Genomic DNA, 17,774 nt, shown 5'->3' with positions numbered 1-17,774 from the left:
AGACTTCTCAATGCATTTCACCTCAATTTTTCTTAACCTCAAGGCGCCTATGACAAGTTCATAACTTATTATGCCTCAAAAAAGTCTACGCTTCGTCAGTCACCTTTAGTCATTTAAGGCAGAATCGTCTAAGTGGATTGCTAGATCTTGCCTGGTCAAGTGACGTAAATCTCAAACGAATGTAATTCAACCAGAATTCACCGCGTGCAAATATGGCTTAAGCGACTTTCGCTTGCTTCGCTGCGGAGAGAGCCTACGCCGTTGTTGTCGGTGCTTAGCATTAATGGATCAGCTGAACGCTTTGTCGCGCAGCGCTGTGCACGCCAGACATCAAACATATGCTATTTCATTTGTGGCCTCCGCTTCTTTAGCTGGGTCAGAAGCGTTGACGCCGGCATCGTAACGCAACCACTCACATGACATTGGTTTTATGTTGGTTATCCACAGGGTGTCTTACTTCGTTTTTCTAAGACTTCAGTGGCTTTGTTCATTTGTAGTCCTTTGCTAAAAGAGACACTACATGCACCGTTGCTCAAGATTTGCAACGTGATTACGATGGCTTAGCTTTTGCACAACTTGTTTCTACTGCGCATACGAAAAAATGTCCGCTAAATGTCAAAGCACAGCCCATCCGGGCTTTGCTGTGAGTGACACCGATATCGGACAGGTGTGAAGTTATGTCCTGGGTGGTCACAAAGGTTAACCCCATCGTATTTGCGCATTTCACAGCAGTTTGTGCATCCGTCTATGCCTCTGACTGGCTAAATAAATCTGAAGAAACAGACGAACAGACAGCCGTACAGACAGATGGTCGGGAAGCAGTGAGTTTTGTGTTTACTGTACTTTTTATCAAAATCATAGAAAAGCTAAAATGTATATTCCACAACGACGACAGATCACAGACCGCCCAATGCTCTTGGAGACGTGCATTCAAATGACAGCAGGGTATATTACAGCTATGCGTGCGGAAATGACGTGGCAACAAATAGGTGCCACGTGATGCGCAGTCTACAAGGCGCGTCGTGCGAAGTTTGAGCCAACAGCTGACCAGAAAGTAGATTAGCCAGATTTTCCACGATGCCGCGCCACGAGGCGAGGTAAGCTGGGCCGAGGCGAGGTGAGCTGGGTCGAGGCAGGGTGAGCTGGGTCGAGGCGGGGTGAGCTGGGTCGAGACGAGGTGAGCCGGGCAGAGGCGAAGTGAGCTGGGCCGAGGCGGGGTGAGCTGGGTCGAGGCGGGGTGAGCTGGGTCGAGGCGAAGTGAGCCGGGTCGAGGCGGGGTGAGCCGGGCCGAGGCGGGGTAAGGCGGTCCGAATTGTCACTCACGGACCGAGAGAGAGGAGAGTTTATGTTGCTCAACTCAAATTGTTTTAAAGCATTACTAGCAACATATCTCTGTGGGAACGGTCGTTAAATTACTGGGACTTGATTTGTCACTCCGCTTTGATACTGTGCTCCGTTACGTGATAGTATGCACTGGATCCCTTGGGTATACGTGTCCAGAGCAGTATCGCCATGGAGCTGTCTTCACTGAAGCATTCGAATCAATCATGTTCAGTGATGCACTCACGTACGCTTTCACGTGGAATGGTCTATCTGGAGTCTCCTGCCAATTGAAGGCTTGTCTTTTCGGTCGTACTTTGCATCATGCGACCAGACAATAGTAGATATGATCAACATAATGTAGAACATGTATTTTAACAACATCGCTGACAATGCATGACACGGTAAAACATTTTCAACACAGATCACAAAAAGGACGATCAGCGCTCATCCTATGTCATCATTACGCTTGTTGCTGCATTCTGTCCACGATTTCCGACCACCGTTAAAACATTTGAATGTTACATCTACGAGTCCGTGGGTTTGTTAGTCGACCACCTGTTCCAGATGTTTCGTGTGAGTCCATCCCTGCTCGTCCAACCTGCTAGCTTACAACATAAGCCTGCAGCGGACCATGATGAGCCGGGGTCGACAGCGGACGTCTCAGGCCATGATGAGCCGCGGTCAACAGCGGACGTTTCAGGCTGTGATGAGCCGATGGCCGCCAGTAGAGGCCTCAGTACATGATGAGCCCCCGCTCTGCGCCGGTGCCGAGCCGGACGCAGCGCGGCTGCGCGCCGGTGAGGAGGAGGCTTCGGGGGTCGTATGGGCCGATCATGTGGCAGACGCGACCCGGCGGGCACTCCAGGTTGCAGTTCCCGCACGTGGCTACGTTGCCCTCCACGGTGCACGAGTTTTCCGGGCAGCCGATGCTCTTGCAGGAGGCCACGCAGCGGGGCGCGGCGCCAGCCCTCGAGCAGGCCTGGCCACGCTGGCAGCGCGCGAGCCCGCAGAAGTCGTCGGGGATGTCCTGACAGCGCGCACGGCCACCCAAGACCGAGCATGTCTGGCCAGCGCTGCACCGCAGCTCCGAGCATGTCGCCGGCGGAGCGGTGACACAGCGCGCCTTCCCGTCCGACATGGAGCACTTCTGACCGCTTCTGCAGCGCAGTGTGGCGCAGGTCGGCTTGGGCGGGATCGGCGTGTAGCAGCGCGCCTCGCCGCTGCTCTCGGAACACTTCTGACCCAGGCCGCAGCTGAGCGTGGCGCAGGTCGGCTTGGGCGGGGCAATGGTCTTACAACTAGCGCCCTCAGCGCTCTCAAAACAGGCTTGGCTCTCACCACATATCAGTGTAGCGCAGGTCGGCTTGGGCGTGAAGCAGCGCGCCGCACCGCCGCTCTCAGTGCAGGCCTGGCCCCTACCACACTTCAACGTGGCGCAGGTCGGCTTGGGCGTGACACAGCGCGCCTTGCCGCCCCCCTCCGAGCAGCTCTGGCCGCGGCCGCAGCGCAGAGTGCGGCAGGTGGGCGGCGGCGGCGGCGACGCCAGGCCGCACTTGGCACGACCTTCCTGCACGGAGCAGGCACGCAACTTGCCGCAGACCACGTCGTCACAGGTGTACGACAACAGCCGCTCGCAGTGCGCCAGGTTGCGCTCGATGACGCAGCGCTGGTCCTCCCGGCACGAGGCGTCGGCGCACGTGGTCCTTTTCACGCATTTCGGCTCGCCGGCGTACATCTGACAGAGATAGTCGGAGCCGGGGCAGGCGAAGTTATCACAGCTGGGGGCACCGGCCGACTGTCGGGAGGCGGCCGTGCGCTGGCCGGCGGCGGCCGCCGCCAAGGCGGCTACCAGGAACACGCGAAGGGCAGAAGTGCTCATGGTGGCTGGGTAACAGCAGCGCGTGAGTGTGACACCGGCAGGCCGCGGGCCGTTTATATAGTCCCCGTCCGATCCCCTGAACACGACGGACGCTGGTTTGGGCCGGATGCGGCGAGGGCGCGGGTTCAGGTCCGCCGGGAAACAGGATGCGTCTGCCGGACCGAACCGAAGGTGTGGTGATAAGCAGCCTGGTAATGGCGCCGGTCCTGGCAACCCGAGCGGCAGCCGCTCGGGGCTGGCTGTTGCAGAGTACACGAGTTGTTAGTCCAGGCTTGTGATGTATCTTGATGTCTAAATTAATGATATTTAGATAATAGATAAATGCCTAAAATTGCATAAATAATCCAATTATAATTCATGTTGAGCGCATTGGCTTAATTCTGCTTCCCCGCCTCCGGGTCTGCCGGCCGCGCCAACAGTTGTAGAAGGATAACTTTGAAATTAAGTGTTTTCACTCACTTTTCATTGAACACCGCGTGAAATTTGCATTGGTTAGTCTGGACTTAAGTCGCATCCAGGACATGTTTTGTGGGCAAATTTTACCATTTTTGCGCTTTTGCACACACGTTAACCAAGGTGAAAGTACTCAAATGAACTCCTTCCTTGCGGAGGAGATTGTGGTACAGCAGCCCGTAAAATTGATATAATTGCTTTACTTGGTACGGAAAAATGACAACTGGTAGAAATGGTGTCACAGCGAGAGCATGATGGCAGGTTGTGAGTGCATGAGGAGATGTTTGCTAGTTTTCTGTGGAGATGCCCATTTTGTGGGCGCACCACGTGTTGATGCATTTTTGCAGTACATCTGAATTTGAATTGGGGTAGAATATTTGAATGAATTGGGAATACGTATTGGGGTAGAAGCGGATGCACGAAAGGATTTGTGGCTTCTCGTGGCGGTTGGAAGCAGTCATCAAGCGACATAGTCTAAACAGAGTGATACGACTGTTTGCTGCTGTTTTGGTCGCAACAGCTGCTAAAGTTCGTACTGCGTATAAGTAGCGATATTAGGTATACTAAATGAATAGATATGAAAAATTTACAAGGGCGATCTTAGAGTAATGAAATGGGGAAGGCTGTTTCCGAAAGGAAATAACCTACTGCAAACTGCAATAAGGCCAAACACTTTTAAGATCAATGTATCTGGTGGACTTGGAGGCGTCATTAATTTCGCTTTGACAAGGTATACACCACAGCATGAAGTATTATACATTATGCGTCGAATATCGCAAAATGGTGCAGCAAACGGAATTGATGCTTTTCCAAATTCGTACTAGGTGTATCCGCTATGACAAAATTTTGAGCTTTTCAATTCACAAACTTTTGGCCGGAATGTACAATGTACTGCCAGCAATCAAATGTCGTTTTTGGAGAGCAAATCGGTCGCCTGGTTCTCGAGGCATGACAGGAGCCGCTTAAGTGTTTCATTTTCGTGATCAGCTGTCCCGTGGTCTGACGAGCGGGTGCTCAGCGGCGCAGCATCCAGTGACTGGCCGGTCGGGAGAGTGCGGTTTGACGATCACTTGTTTAAGGGTGCAGGATATTATGGCCAGTTGTTCAAAGGTGCTACATGACGATAGAGCGTCAAGAGGTGCAGAATATGATTCTTCATGTGAGGTGGGTAGCACTGACTTCCCCGCGGTGTTTTTTAAAGTTGCATTGAAAACGAGGCGGGGTGAGGCGGTCCGAATCGTCACTCACGGACCGAGAGAGGAGAGTTTATGTTGCATCTGATACCACAACGGACACAGAGCGCCGCGGCGACCTCGCTCAGCTCCTGCAGTTGGGGCTGGGGGTTAGAGGCAACGGTACTGAGCGTTCCGCAACGACTGTCTTCCTCCGACATTGAAACCTTCTTCTTCCGCCGCGGTATCCACCTCGATAGCATCACGCAAAACATTATCCCAGGGCTTACACAGGAGCACCTCGGCTATGAGATAGGGGCACCTGGTTATGATGGAGTACTTTACGTGCATTACAAAAATAAGACACAGTAACATTTTGCTTACAACGTTTGCATGTGAACTTCTCAAATGACGACATCAGGCAAATATAGGTTTCACGATTAACTAATATGGTGAAAAACATGTTGAAAGTGCTGGTTATCACTGTTCCACACACATGTAACACCAAAACCGATACTATACACGGCAGCAGCATCACTGAATGCGCCACCATGCATTTAGCATTATGCTAACTAGTAAAAATGAGAGACAACAAACACCTGGCATAAATGCCATGTACGAGTTGTGATGTGAACTGCCTGCAAGTTTTGTTAATTTAGCCACATACGAATGGTAGACTTGAAACACATATCTAAGAAAAAGCACCACGTACCAACCGTATAGATGACATTGCCTGTATCCCAAAGCCACCTTATTTGTGCTGCGGAGCTTGAGAATGCCCTGGTCGCAAAGTGTATCTTGCATACTCAGCCATTTACTGCAATCTCATTCATCTTGAATGTGCGAATCCACTGTTAAAGATAGCTCTCTTGACCTGGGAATCTGAAACGATTGATGTTATAAGGATATCTTATCGTAATTTGAAATGCTGAGCATCTGCTACTCACGATAAAAAATGTGAAATGTAAATCACTTCCAACCGAATGTCCTGCAACAATGGTGCTAAGAAACATTTGAGTGGGAGCATTAACAACAGAAAATGCCTATTCTGCCAGACATATTCAAGGTATATTGACATGCTTTATGTGGCCCCAACGTTGAGAAAAACATATCTAGCCCATGTTCATCTGCAATCTGCGAACCCTGAATAAGGCGCATAGCCAACACAAATTTAAGTTGTCAGTGAGCAAATACAGTGACTTTTATTACTCTGAATACAGCATGAGTCAAGGAGTATTGACATCTTGGTTTTAATTTAGCCATCAACATTGAAATAATCCAACATGAAGCCTCCACCATTATGCTGATATGATGTACTGTAACATCGAATGCCACTGTCCAGACTGCAAAAAGAAAGAAGATACTGAGCGTGTCCGGTATATCAGCAACATCACATCACCAATTATAGTGCATGGACACCATAACTTTTAAGTCTCAAGTTGGCGCGCATCCAGTTTCAATATGTGCAGTTGAGCGATAGCCGAAGCGCACTGGTAATAGCCAAGGATCTGGCGCAGTGGGTGAATTTTTAGCGGGCATCGCTGGCCCCACTTGATTGGCATCATTCATACTGAAATACAGAGATCTGGATAGGCAAGTGGTTACATCATATGGTCAGGGTGTAGATTTACAGCCTAATTTGGAGAAACAGGAGGCTAAGCAGGCAAAAACGGCTAAACGTTTTCCAAAACGTACCTAGACCTAGCTGAACGAGCCAAACTGTGAGCGCACATATTGAATGCATGCTCAAATTTGCCATGGTGTTATTTGCTGTTACCATCGGACAGCCCCGGCCTAGCATGTGCTAGCCATACTTTTGACAATTGTATGTTTTTATTTACAGTTTGGCTGCTTACCACAGGGGGGCATTTCAAATAATCAGTCTCTTAGTCAGGTGAAATGTGAAATTCGGATATACACATAACGAGGCACCTGAACTAGGCTTGTTTGCAAAAACAGTCCATCTACAGCACTGGCTATCTACACATTGGAGCGCTGAACCTGCCGCACGGATGAACTGAATGCAGGTAGTTCCAAAATGCGTCTACTTTTCAATTGTTTTGGTCTGGAAAAAGTTTAAAGAATTTTCCGTATATGACTTCGAAAAGAACTGGAAAAACATACCTTTTTAAACTTGGGATCTACGCGCTGAAACTGGTGGCAACCGGTGACAATTGGTGGTATTTTTGCAGTCTGAGAGTGAAGTACTTACGTGAACACAGCCATATGGCTCCACCTCACCCGGTCACATCCACAAACGCGGCACTTGCGGTGCGCGCCATGCACACGCTATTCGCTAGAAAGGCCTCACATTGCCTCCTCGACAGCGGCACAACGCAAACGGAGCTTGTTCACGTTCGCGTCCAAAACATGCCTTCAGCAGCGAAAACTTGGTTTTAGCCAACAACGTTCCTAAAGTGTGAAGGAGAAGTGTAAATCATCTGTGCTGCATCAATGCTAATGCAAATGCTTGAGCGGTCATGCTGTTCTTTGATTGCGAGCAGAAAACAGCCAGTGAGGCGGCGGTATATGTGTGATATTTCTATAGTGTCATGCATGCCTGGGTGACCTTGAAATGGTCCACAAAGTGGTCTGCACATCTTTGCGACCGTCAGGCTCGGAAACAATAGGGTTTAGACCCGAAAAAGTGCATGGCCAGTAAATGCATTGAATGCGCGTTAATCTGGCTATCATAGTGCTAAACCCCATGATAAAGTAGAACACTCCCTTTAAAGGGAATGTTTCATTGTCGAATGTACTGAAGGAAGCATCAAATATGATGAAACAAGCTCAATTAGAACAACTGGTATGTTTTAATTGGAAAAGACTGCTCTATAAAGCCCATTTCTCTGTTTAGTTAAAAGGCTCTCCAATACGTCGTGGTTTGATTGCATCATCATACTTTGCACAGCATCGATTGAGGGCCAATTGACGGTCATCGTATCTGGAAATCATGTCCACGAACGCCAGATATGGACGCCTGGACAATTATATATTTCTTAGCCTGGAGAAATATACAATTGTCCAGGTAAATGACAGGTATATAAAACATAAGATTGTCAAAAGTATGGCTAGTACATGCTAGGCCGTGGCTGGACGCCTGGACAGTTATATATTATTTAGCCTGGAGCGTCGCATGTCTTATGCAATGGTAGGATCTGAATGACGCCGTTATGACGTCATGAACTTAAAGAACTTTGAAATACTCGCCTTGATATAATTTATTATTTTCGCGGGCGTGTAGCTCAGGAACCAGAACAGCTAAAGTCTCAAGAAGGACAGAATTGTAGTAAGCACCAAAAGGCCTTTAAGATGGCTATTTCAGTTCAAAATTCCATATTAACATGAAACACTCCCCTTTAAAGTTGGCTACTGGGTGTTATTTAATCAGTCAACCATCTACCACTATAGGGGAATCAAGTTATCAACATGTCAAGCTTCGATTTTTTTTCCATTCCGCTTATGTATCTAGCGCCGGGCACGTGGCGTCGAAAAGAACAGTAGAACGTGTTACGGCGTTCTCGAAAAGGTGACGCATGGAGATAATTTCTGAAAGGCTGTTGTGTGCGTGAAATAAGAATCCGTCTGTTAGCAAAAGCTTTTTTAATTTAGTCTGTTTGCGCTCAAACTGCTTTCTCATAATTATATGCGTCCTAGAATACTACGGGTATTTGAACCCTCTTGTACCAAAGTCACCAACAAAAACGCCCCTGGAGATATTCATGCGAACAACGTTCAGTCAACTTCGGAAAAAGATGCAAATCTGAGAAGCCTACAGAGCCCCGTTGCGATCCATCATTGACAATTACAAGGCCCAAAATGAAAATTTCAGCACAAGCTTGGTGTAACCTACCGTGGCCTGACCTGACCGTGTACAAGTGCAGGTCTTCTCAGGTATGGATGCTACAAATCGCGTAGCTGTCAAAGGGAGCAGTGATAAGGATACACATTGCCTTTAGCTTTGCTTTGCATCTAAGCATGCACGAGTACGTTATTTCGGAAAATATGCAAATCAGCCTATTTCATCATACCTAAACGATTGAACGCTTTCACATTACCATGGCCTTTTGAACTGAACTCGCCATTTTGAAGATTATTAGGAGCAGTTCATAACTCTCCCATTCTTCAGGCCTAAAACCCCCTAGTTTCTGAGCTACAGGTCCGCTACAATGTGCAGACTTTTTCGTGGCAGACTTTTTCAGGGTTAACAAGGCATCCATGACGCCATAATAACATCGTTTACATCCTGGCATTCCACTGGTCATCCGCCATTCATAGTCAACTAGGATCATCAATTATCGAACTGTTCATATCTGACGTTCGTGAGCACAGCTTCCATTTATGATGGCCGTCCATTGGCTCTCAACCATTGTTGTACAAGCTATGCATGATTCTATCAGGACTTACGTTTTGTGCTTTATGATGCAAGAAGTTATGCATTCAAACTAGTTATTATGGAAACAAGACTTGCAATAGAATAGTTTAAAGGGAGTGTACCACATTTCTATGTGGTTTTGAACTAAAATAGCCAGTTTGAAGATTACTATTTGCAGTTCACAGGACTGCCTCTGTCAAGACCTAAAAGTTTCCAGCTTTTGGCTGCACGTCCTTTAAGATGTGCAGACTATATTAAGTCCATTCAGGCATACATGACGCCAACAGCAGCGCATCAACTTCGTCAACGCCAGTTTCAACGTCAGGCGAAGTTAGGCGTTACAGATCAAACACTGTCGAACACTCGGACTGTCGTCTTCGCGTTATGCGCCATCATGCACGCAGCGTTCCCCAGATTTACCTCGCGGCGGCCGTCAGGTGTCCGTTGGTCTTGAGAATGACCCACTGGTTTTTGGCTTTCAGCCATGCTTGTGTCACAGCCTCGGAAAGTTGTCTTGCGGGCATACTGGAATGGCACGTGTGCTTGCATGTCCCGGGACAGCGCTGACACGCATGCCCTTGTGAAGTAAAGTGACATTGTAGTGAAAATCACCATGGCAAAGTGGAAGTCTGCCGTCAAGGTTGTATGAAGCTGAAACCAGACCCTTCACGCAAGCATTGTTTGAAGCCGAAGCTGAAGCCAAGTGTTAAATAGGACACCAGCCTTAAGTCTTACGTGTAAATGTTGTCAAAACTGAACCTGAGCCATTGGGGGAAAGTAACGACTGGCAAAGCTGAGGCCGAAGACGGCCTCGTCTCCACAACTGCCCTAATGCAGCACATCCAAACACCTTCTGAGATTCAAAATTGGTTGCGAATTCCCATTTTCATCTAGCATGCGTGATTAGCGCAGAATATTTGAATGCTGCCAGTTTAGATACCACCACTCCAATATCTCCTGGCTGCAAGAAAACGAAAATGTTTAATGTGGAAAGAGCACTGCCAACACAAAAAAGGTAATCCTTCCAAGCGCAGCTGCGACCAGTAACACGAGTCTCGGGATTCCCTACAAACTTGGCACGAGCCAGGCAATGACTTCAACTTTTTTTCCGTTACCATTGTTGCAGATCTCATCGTAAGGAAGAGTTGCATAAAATTCTCTTAAAACTCCCTTATCGCAAGCACAGAGGCTGCAGGGACCGAGACTGGGGGTGCATTTCAGATGGCACGGGATGTACGCGCACCCAGCGCATTGGCCTGGCTACAGGCCTACCGATGGGAAGGTAAGGCTGGTAATTAGGAAGGGCCATCTGCTAGATCATGTTGAAGTGTTGCCACCCGGCTACTGCTCACTGGTAGCGTTTCCACAAGAAGTCGTTTTAAAGTGGGGCACGCAACGGAGGTGGTGATATCTGATAATTATTATCGTTATGAATTTTAGTAAAACTACATTGCGGTTTCTGTCCGAGGGCATAGACAATCTTAGAAAATTGTATTTCACTTATGATTTTAGTGTTGTGATTGACTTTCCGGCCAGAAACTGGACCACGAAGCACCTTTTAACCGCTCATAACGGAGGGAAGTATTTTTGCGGCTTGCTGTGATCTACGGCTGTGTGAAAACACACGGATGGAGCAATGCGGGTAATGTAGAACTGAAGCAACTCACAGGCAATCGAATTACTTTTTTACATTTCTTCTACCAAAGAGAAAGCCAGGCGGATTGTGCTCGCTGCTGACCGAAGCCCTACACTAGGTGTTGAAATATTTCGAGGGGATTTAGACAAAATTCGAAGTTTTGCATCTTTCTACCCTTTAACGAACTTTTCGCTGCGTGCCAGGCTGATCCTTTTGATGTACTGCGGAGCGCATCAAACAGGTCTATATGGTCAGTCTCATGGAAGACACCCAACTGATTCAAATCAAGTAAGCTGTAGAGTGAAATTTTCTTCTTCTTTTACAAGCTATCATGTTCTTGGACCCTGGGCTACATACGTACCAAGGTGAGAGGCAGTGTACGCCACATAGCTTCAGCAGCTGCGTGCGTCGCAAAACCCCAAATTACGACGACTGTAACAGCCGTTCTTTGATAGGCATTATTTCATACCAAGGCATAGTTTTAAGTATGTGATGAAATGTAGTTCTTTGTACAGCTGTGCGAGCTGGGAGTTACAGCCCCCCCCCCCCCCCGTTCAAAATTGGATTCACATCCCCCAGTTTTGAAGTCAGATCCAGATAGAACCCCATTTGTTGGCGTGCCTTGGGTTATTGTCGGTCCTTTTTTACATCTCAGCTTCCTCACACTTATTTTGCGAAACCATGTCCCTGATACGTGGAGTGGAGACAGACTGGCTACCTCACCACACCTCCGTTTCAAGAATTGGGGCAGTCATTTTATGTTCCACTACTATGGCGGACAGGAAAATGGCTAATGCTCAACAATTTAGCCACGCGCTCGCGTGCGCAGAAATATGCACGTTTTGCTCCGCTAAAATTTGTTGCATCCTACCCGGCGGGAGAATACTCCCTACTGGAGCAGTCATGGAAAAGTTGTTAAATTGGTGTTATGCTGAGCCTTTCAATTCCACAATCGAGAGAAACGTCTAGGGTGTATGCCGCACGTACTTCCAGGTTCAGACTTGCTTCGGGGTGATCTCCACTTACAACACAAAAATAATTGCTCGCCTTGCACCACGTCCCCCTGATATCCGTACAATATTCATTTCAATGCGGCGTAAAAATACCATAGCAATTTGCATCTCATTTCAGTGTAACATGCAAATTGCTCCGCGAGTACTTTGATGCAAATATAGTGTCTGAATTTGGCATACAAACTTGCTTCACTCCGTGATTAAGCGCTTTGACTAAATGCTGCAGTGAGGAATTTTCAGTTTTGAAATATTACAAACACCGTGCACAGAGTGGCGGGTTTCGCCATCTGATTTCTGTTTCGAGAAATCTTGAATAGTTTTACAGAAAGAATGTTCGAGCTGGAAACGATTTCTTACACCGCTATAATTAACATTATTCCAAAGGAAAATATATAAATGCTGTAAAACATTGCTACGAACAAGCGTCCGTGTTAACGGTCGTAACCATGATTGGATCCCATCTATCACATTGTATTGAGAATGTTATGTTATGTAAGAATATATGCTGGTACTCAGGGTATACGCATCGAAAGCAGTGTCAAGCGAAAATTAAATATTCAAGCTAAGAATGTTCGTCGGGACACGTGCGCTTTCAGATCACGTTATCTTATCCGGGGTCCCCTGTCAACTATGAGCTTTTCATTTTCGCTCATACCTTCCGAATGCGGTGCAATAGCTGTAGACATAAGCAACATGATATCGAACATGTATTTTAAGCATTCCGTGGAACATGCATGACACGATAAAGCACATTCAAAGCGGATCACAAAAAGGATGCTCAGCGGCCACCCTATGTCATTATTGTGCTTATTGCTGCGTTACCTTAATTATCCGAGCACTATTAAAGGTTCCAATGCTACAATACACGGCCGTGTATTTGTTAATCGCGCACCGTTTCCCGATGTTTTGTTTGAGTGCATCCCTGCTCGCACCGGCGTACCCGCCTGCTTACTTCAGCAAGGGCCCGCAGAAGTCGTCTCAGACCATGACGAGCCGGGGGTCGACAGCAGACAACCATGATGAGCCGGGAGGCAGCAGTAGATGCCTCAGTACATGATGAGCCCCAGCTCTGCGCCGGTGCCGAGCCGGACGCAGCGGGGCTGCGCGCCGGTGAGGAGGAGGCTTCGGGGGTCGTATGGGCCGATCATGTGGCAGACGCGACCCGGCGGGCACTCCAGGTTGCAGTTCCCGCACGTAGCTACGTTGCCCTCCACGGTGCACGAGTTTTCCGGGCAGCCGATGCTCTTGCAGGAGGCCACGCAGCGGGGCGCGGCGCCAGCCCTCGAGCAGGCCTGGCCACGCTGGCAGCGCACGAGCCCGCAGACTTCGCCGGGGGTGTCCTTGCAGCGCGCACGGCCACCCGAGACCGCGCATGTCTGGCCAGCGTTGCACCGCACCTCCGAACACGTCGCCGGCGGGGCGGAGACACAGCGCGCCACGCCGCCCGACATGGAGCACTTCTGGCCGCTGCTGCAGCGCAGTGTGGCGCAGGTCGGCTTGGGCGGGATCGGCGTGTAGCAGCGTGCCTGGCCGCCGCTCTCGGAACACTTCTGACCCCGGCCGCACCTCAGCGTGGCGCAGGTTGGCTTAGGCGGGACAATGGTCTTGCAACTAGCGCCTTCATCGCTCTCAAAACAAGCTTGGCTCTTGCCGCACCTAAGCGTGGCGCAGGTCGGCTTGGGTGGGACAATGTTCTTACAACTAGCGCCTTCATCGCCCTCAACACAAGCTTGGCTCTTACCGCACCTCAGCGTGGCGCAGGTCGGCTTGGGCGGGACAATGGTTTTACAACTAGCGCCTTCATCGCTCTCAAAACAGGCCTGTTCCCTACCGCATCTCAGCGTGGCACAGGTCGGCTTGGGCGGGACTCTGATTTCACAAGTAGCACCTTCATCGCTTTCAACACAGGCTCGGTTCTCACCGCATCTCAGCGTGGCGCAGGTCGGCTTGGTCTTGACGCAGCGCGCCGTTCCGCCGCTCTCAGTGCAGGCTTGGTCCCTACCGCACCTCAGCGTGGCGCAGGTCGGCTTGGGCTTGACGCAGCGCGCCGCACCGCCGCTCTCAGTGCAAGCCTGGTCCCTACCGCATCTCAGCGTGGCGCACGTCGGCTTGGGCGGAACAACAGCCTTACAACTAGCGCCTTCATCGCTCTCATAACAGGCTTGGCTCTTACCGCACCTCAGCGTGGCGCAGGTCGGCTTGGGCGGACTGGTGGCCCTGCATCTCGCGTATCCATCGCTCTCAAAGCAGGCCTGGTTCTCACCGCACTTCAGAGTGAGGCAGGTCGGTGTTGGCTGCTCCGCGCTGACGCAGAGCGCCCGTCCACCTAAGATGCTGCAGGTGCGGCCCTTGCCACATCTGACGCCTTCACAGAAGGTGCCGGTCAGCAGCTCGCAAGCGCCCCAGGTTGCGCTCGATGACGCAGCGCTGGTCCTCGCGGCACGACGTGTCGGCGCACGTGGTGATGTGCACGCAGTGCGGCTCGCCGGCGTACATCTGGCACAGCAAGTCGGTCTCTGTGCAGACGAAGTTTTCGCAGCTGGGGGCGCCAGGCGACAGCCGGATGGCGGCGTCGCGACTCTGCTGGGCTGCGGCCACCGCCAGCAACGGCAGAAGAAGTAGGAGGACGCGAGCAACAGGCATGGCGGCTGAATAGGTGCGAGTGATTCCGAGGGGCCGGCGGCCGCTTTTATAGCGGCCGCAGAGTATCTCGATCCCTCACACACGACCCCGTCATTATTCATCCGGCTGCCGCCCCGGGGCGGGTCCGATAACGGCGGGAGCTGGGGCTAGACGTCTGCCTGGCTTCGTGCCGGGGTGCGGTTTTATGCGGCGAGCTGAGCTCTGCAGCGCCGCTGTTGGACTCTGTGACAAAAAGATGCGCAGCAATCAACATAGATAACTGTGCAGGACCGAAAACATGTCCTAGGGTCAACCAAAACACAAAGCAAGTGAGTTTGATGACATGATTGCATGTCATTATATCGTATAGTCTGATTTCATGTCTGGCCTAAAACAAGCCCAGGCAGCGTTATCCCAATTCGGGCACGGTCACTATTATTAGCGCGCCGGCCGCCAACCAAACGCAGAACATATGTTTGAAAGCATAGCCAATTTGTGACAGTGCGCTGCGGCCAGCCTTCGAGCTTGCCGAGTAACCTAAAACATTTGTTATGCGCCAAATCTTGGTCTGTACATGGTTCGCTACATCGTAACCGATTGAACAACGCCCTATATATGGTATAAATCGTACATTGCGTGATAGCATGTATTTTGTTGCAAAAACGAGCGGTGTTCTTAAAGATCAATATTTTGGCCGCAGGCCGGTCGAGACGATGTAATCTTTTTGAATATTCAGTCCTGGACGTTTTGGATAAATGGATTTCTGGGCTTAGCGTGCACGCTGAGCGGTGCTTGTCGCGCCGACCCTGGTCCCTGACGTCCTGTTGTGAAATTCAGGGTGAAGGGCAGAATTTTTTTGGTGAAAGCGTAAAGTATCGCGATGCTTGGTACGGTCCGCGCTGCCCCGACGTCGCGTCTCCTTTGACGCGGCGGCTGCCACCGGCCGCAGGTCACGCCAATCAGGGGCAAACAGAGGGCTTCTTAAGCGATTCGAACCCATCCCGCCACAGGTGGGTGCATCGGAGGCGTTCCAACTACCTACAACTTCATTCGGCACGGACAGTGTAGTCGGACTAATAAAGATAGATAAGGATATTTATCAGCTCTGCAGAGTGGATAAAGGATAATTTTTTCCGTTAAGAAAATCTTAACTCCTTAGAAAACATTGTGGAAGGCAAATTCGCGCTGGTCACGATATATTTATTGTCTAAATAATTGTGTGCTGGAATTTTAGTCGGTGTCTTCATGTTTTTTTTTTATTTTTCCATTTCGGCTATGGCGGGATGTCATCTCTTGCATGTCAATGTGCAAAAGTTGTCACCAGCGTTTTACGAAATTCCATAATTTTGCAGTGCAAACACAGTAGTTTTGTTTTATGGTTAGTAGCGTACCTCAGGCTTTCTGGTCACTCCATTCACTGAAATGTGTTTGCTTCGTTTGCCGCACTTTGAGGTACACCTGATCATGAAAACCACCTAGACGGGCCATTCCGACTGAACATGGCGCTCACTCGAAGTGTTTGACCCATGGCTGATCTTTGAATGTTCTTGGTTTAGAAATCAAGCATTCAAATTAACCGCAGAATACCTGTCCCTGCTTTCTTTATGTGGTTTGATGTTCAATATATATATATATATATATATATATATATATATATATATATATATATATATGTGTGTGTGTGTGTGTGTGTGTACAGGAAATGTTTCTAAGTTGAGATTTCTCGTGAATTACACATCGGCATGCAATTTATTCCTCTAAATCTCACCGACGCTCCCATGACTCTCCTACTGGCAGTTGCCCCTCCTGGAGTTTCTGAATAACTTGAGAAGTGTCCCAGGGCGATCCAGCAAGCTTTCAAAACATGTCAGACAACACATTCACATCATGAAGGGAAACATATTCAACGCTAGGCCAGTTCAGTGAGTAATGACATCATCGCCTTTGCCTCTATGTGCCGTAGTTTGGCAAATCGCTTTATTGCTTGGGATTGCTTTCAGTACTTGATCGACTCGCTTGACTGTTTGATAGTCAACCCTCTTATGGCAGACTTTTGCTTGCCAGTTGGAGAGTTTAAGATGCGGACTTTTAGCCCCCGGCGGACGCGGTTGGTGGCTTGGTGCCGGTTTAACGGGATCTCAAAGCATTCTCCCAGGAGTATGACAGCCTCAGCTGCATGTTCTCCAAATGTCAGTTATCCATTCGCGCCGTTAGAGGTCAGTATGGCTCATGAGAAAGCCGGGCGGTTACCTCGGCTCTTGCCCGCGGCACGGCGCGCTAATGAAGGATTAAGTGCAGCACCGCCATGGGCATGGCGATAAGTGTCCAGAATTCTACTTCGCCATGCTACTGACCAGCAGCCTCTAGCTCACAGGTCAGCCCCCTGATAAGGCGTTATCAATGTTCTGTTCTTCCCTTGTAAACATAGTGCCACACAGTTCTCGCTCACTTCTGAACACCAGGATCTTTATGCTTTGGTGTCCTTGTGGTTACTACACAGCATGGTTAGGAGGATGTGTTCGCATCGGCTAAACCACGAGCTACTAACCACAAAAGGGCATAACTGGGCGCGAGCGGCATAGCTGGTCTCTTGGCCCACACCTGGAAGTCACAAACCGAAAATATCAGTCGTTAATAATTTGTTGAAAACATCATGGTTTTGTCGCCACTTCAGCACACTTCTGTGGTGAAATTATCATCAAGCTCGCCAGGGCCTTCCAAGCATGATATTGCACACGAGTAGTAAGTGGGACCTTTCGCCACAAAACCCGCCAGCAGACAGCTCTCAGCAGCGTCATGACACGCCTTTGCGCCTCCTGTCGCCTGCCCTTCGCCATGATATCAATGCAGCGCTGACCCAGCTAGGAAACAGCACGCGACCGCGCTATCGCGGGCCCAGTGCAGACAGCTCGTTCTTCGGGCATCGCGAAGGCGCACGCGCACTGGGTCTGCGCTGTTACCGCTCGTCGACCACACCAGTCGCCGCACGGTGCCCTAGCGCCGGTCCCCTGCGGCGGGCCAGCGCGGCCATGGTGTCCTAAATTGTATCCGTGTTGTCCATGGTGTCAGATATCCTAGCTCCGGCCCCAGCGGCGGACTGGTGCGGCCATTGTGTCCTAACGCCGGCCCCAGCGGCGGACCGGTGCGGTCATGGTGTCCAAGCGCCGGCCCCAGCGGCGGGCCCGCGCGGCCACGGTGTCCTAAATTGTATCCGCGTTGTCCATGGTGTCAGATATCCTAGCTCCGGCCCCAGCGGCGGGCCGGTGCGGTCATGGTGTCCTAGCGCCGGCCCCAGCGGCGG

At 49.9% G+C, this 17,774-nt stretch overlaps 2 protein-coding genes across 2 annotated transcripts; both read right to left on the bottom strand.

Moving 5' to 3' along the window:
- Positions 1-2,056: 2,056 nt before the first annotated feature.
- On the bottom strand, positions 2,057-3,202 carry LOC119101531 (prespore protein Dp87). Its single transcript, XM_037224881.1, has 2 exons — positions 2,877-3,202; positions 2,057-2,810 (listed from the first exon to the last, which is right to left on the bottom strand). The coding sequence occupies exons 1-2, from the start codon at positions 3,200-3,202 to the stop codon at positions 2,057-2,059; spliced, it is 1,080 nt and encodes a 359-aa protein (XP_037080776.1).
- A 9,695-nt stretch (positions 3,203-12,897) lies between these two features.
- Positions 12,898-14,494, bottom strand: LOC119101520 (putative spore coat protein DDB_G0283555). Its single transcript, XM_037224872.1, has 3 exons — positions 14,247-14,494; positions 13,859-13,930; positions 12,898-13,417 (listed from the first exon to the last, which is right to left on the bottom strand). Exons 1-3 carry the CDS (start codon positions 14,492-14,494, stop codon positions 12,898-12,900), a joined length of 840 nt encoding a protein of 279 aa, XP_037080767.1.
- Positions 14,495-17,774: the final 3,280 nt, after the last annotated feature.

Source organism: Pollicipes pollicipes, unplaced genomic scaffold (genome assembly GCF_011947565.3).
Source record: "Pollicipes pollicipes isolate AB1234 unplaced genomic scaffold, Ppol_2.1 Scaffold_2555;HRSCAF=2994_pilon_pilon_pilon, whole genome shotgun sequence".
NCBI classification, from domain to species: Eukaryota; Metazoa; Arthropoda; class Thecostraca; order Pollicipedomorpha; family Pollicipedidae; genus Pollicipes; species Pollicipes pollicipes.
Note: the sequence above shows the minus strand (reverse complement) of the source record. Positions and strands in the feature narration are given on the sequence as shown.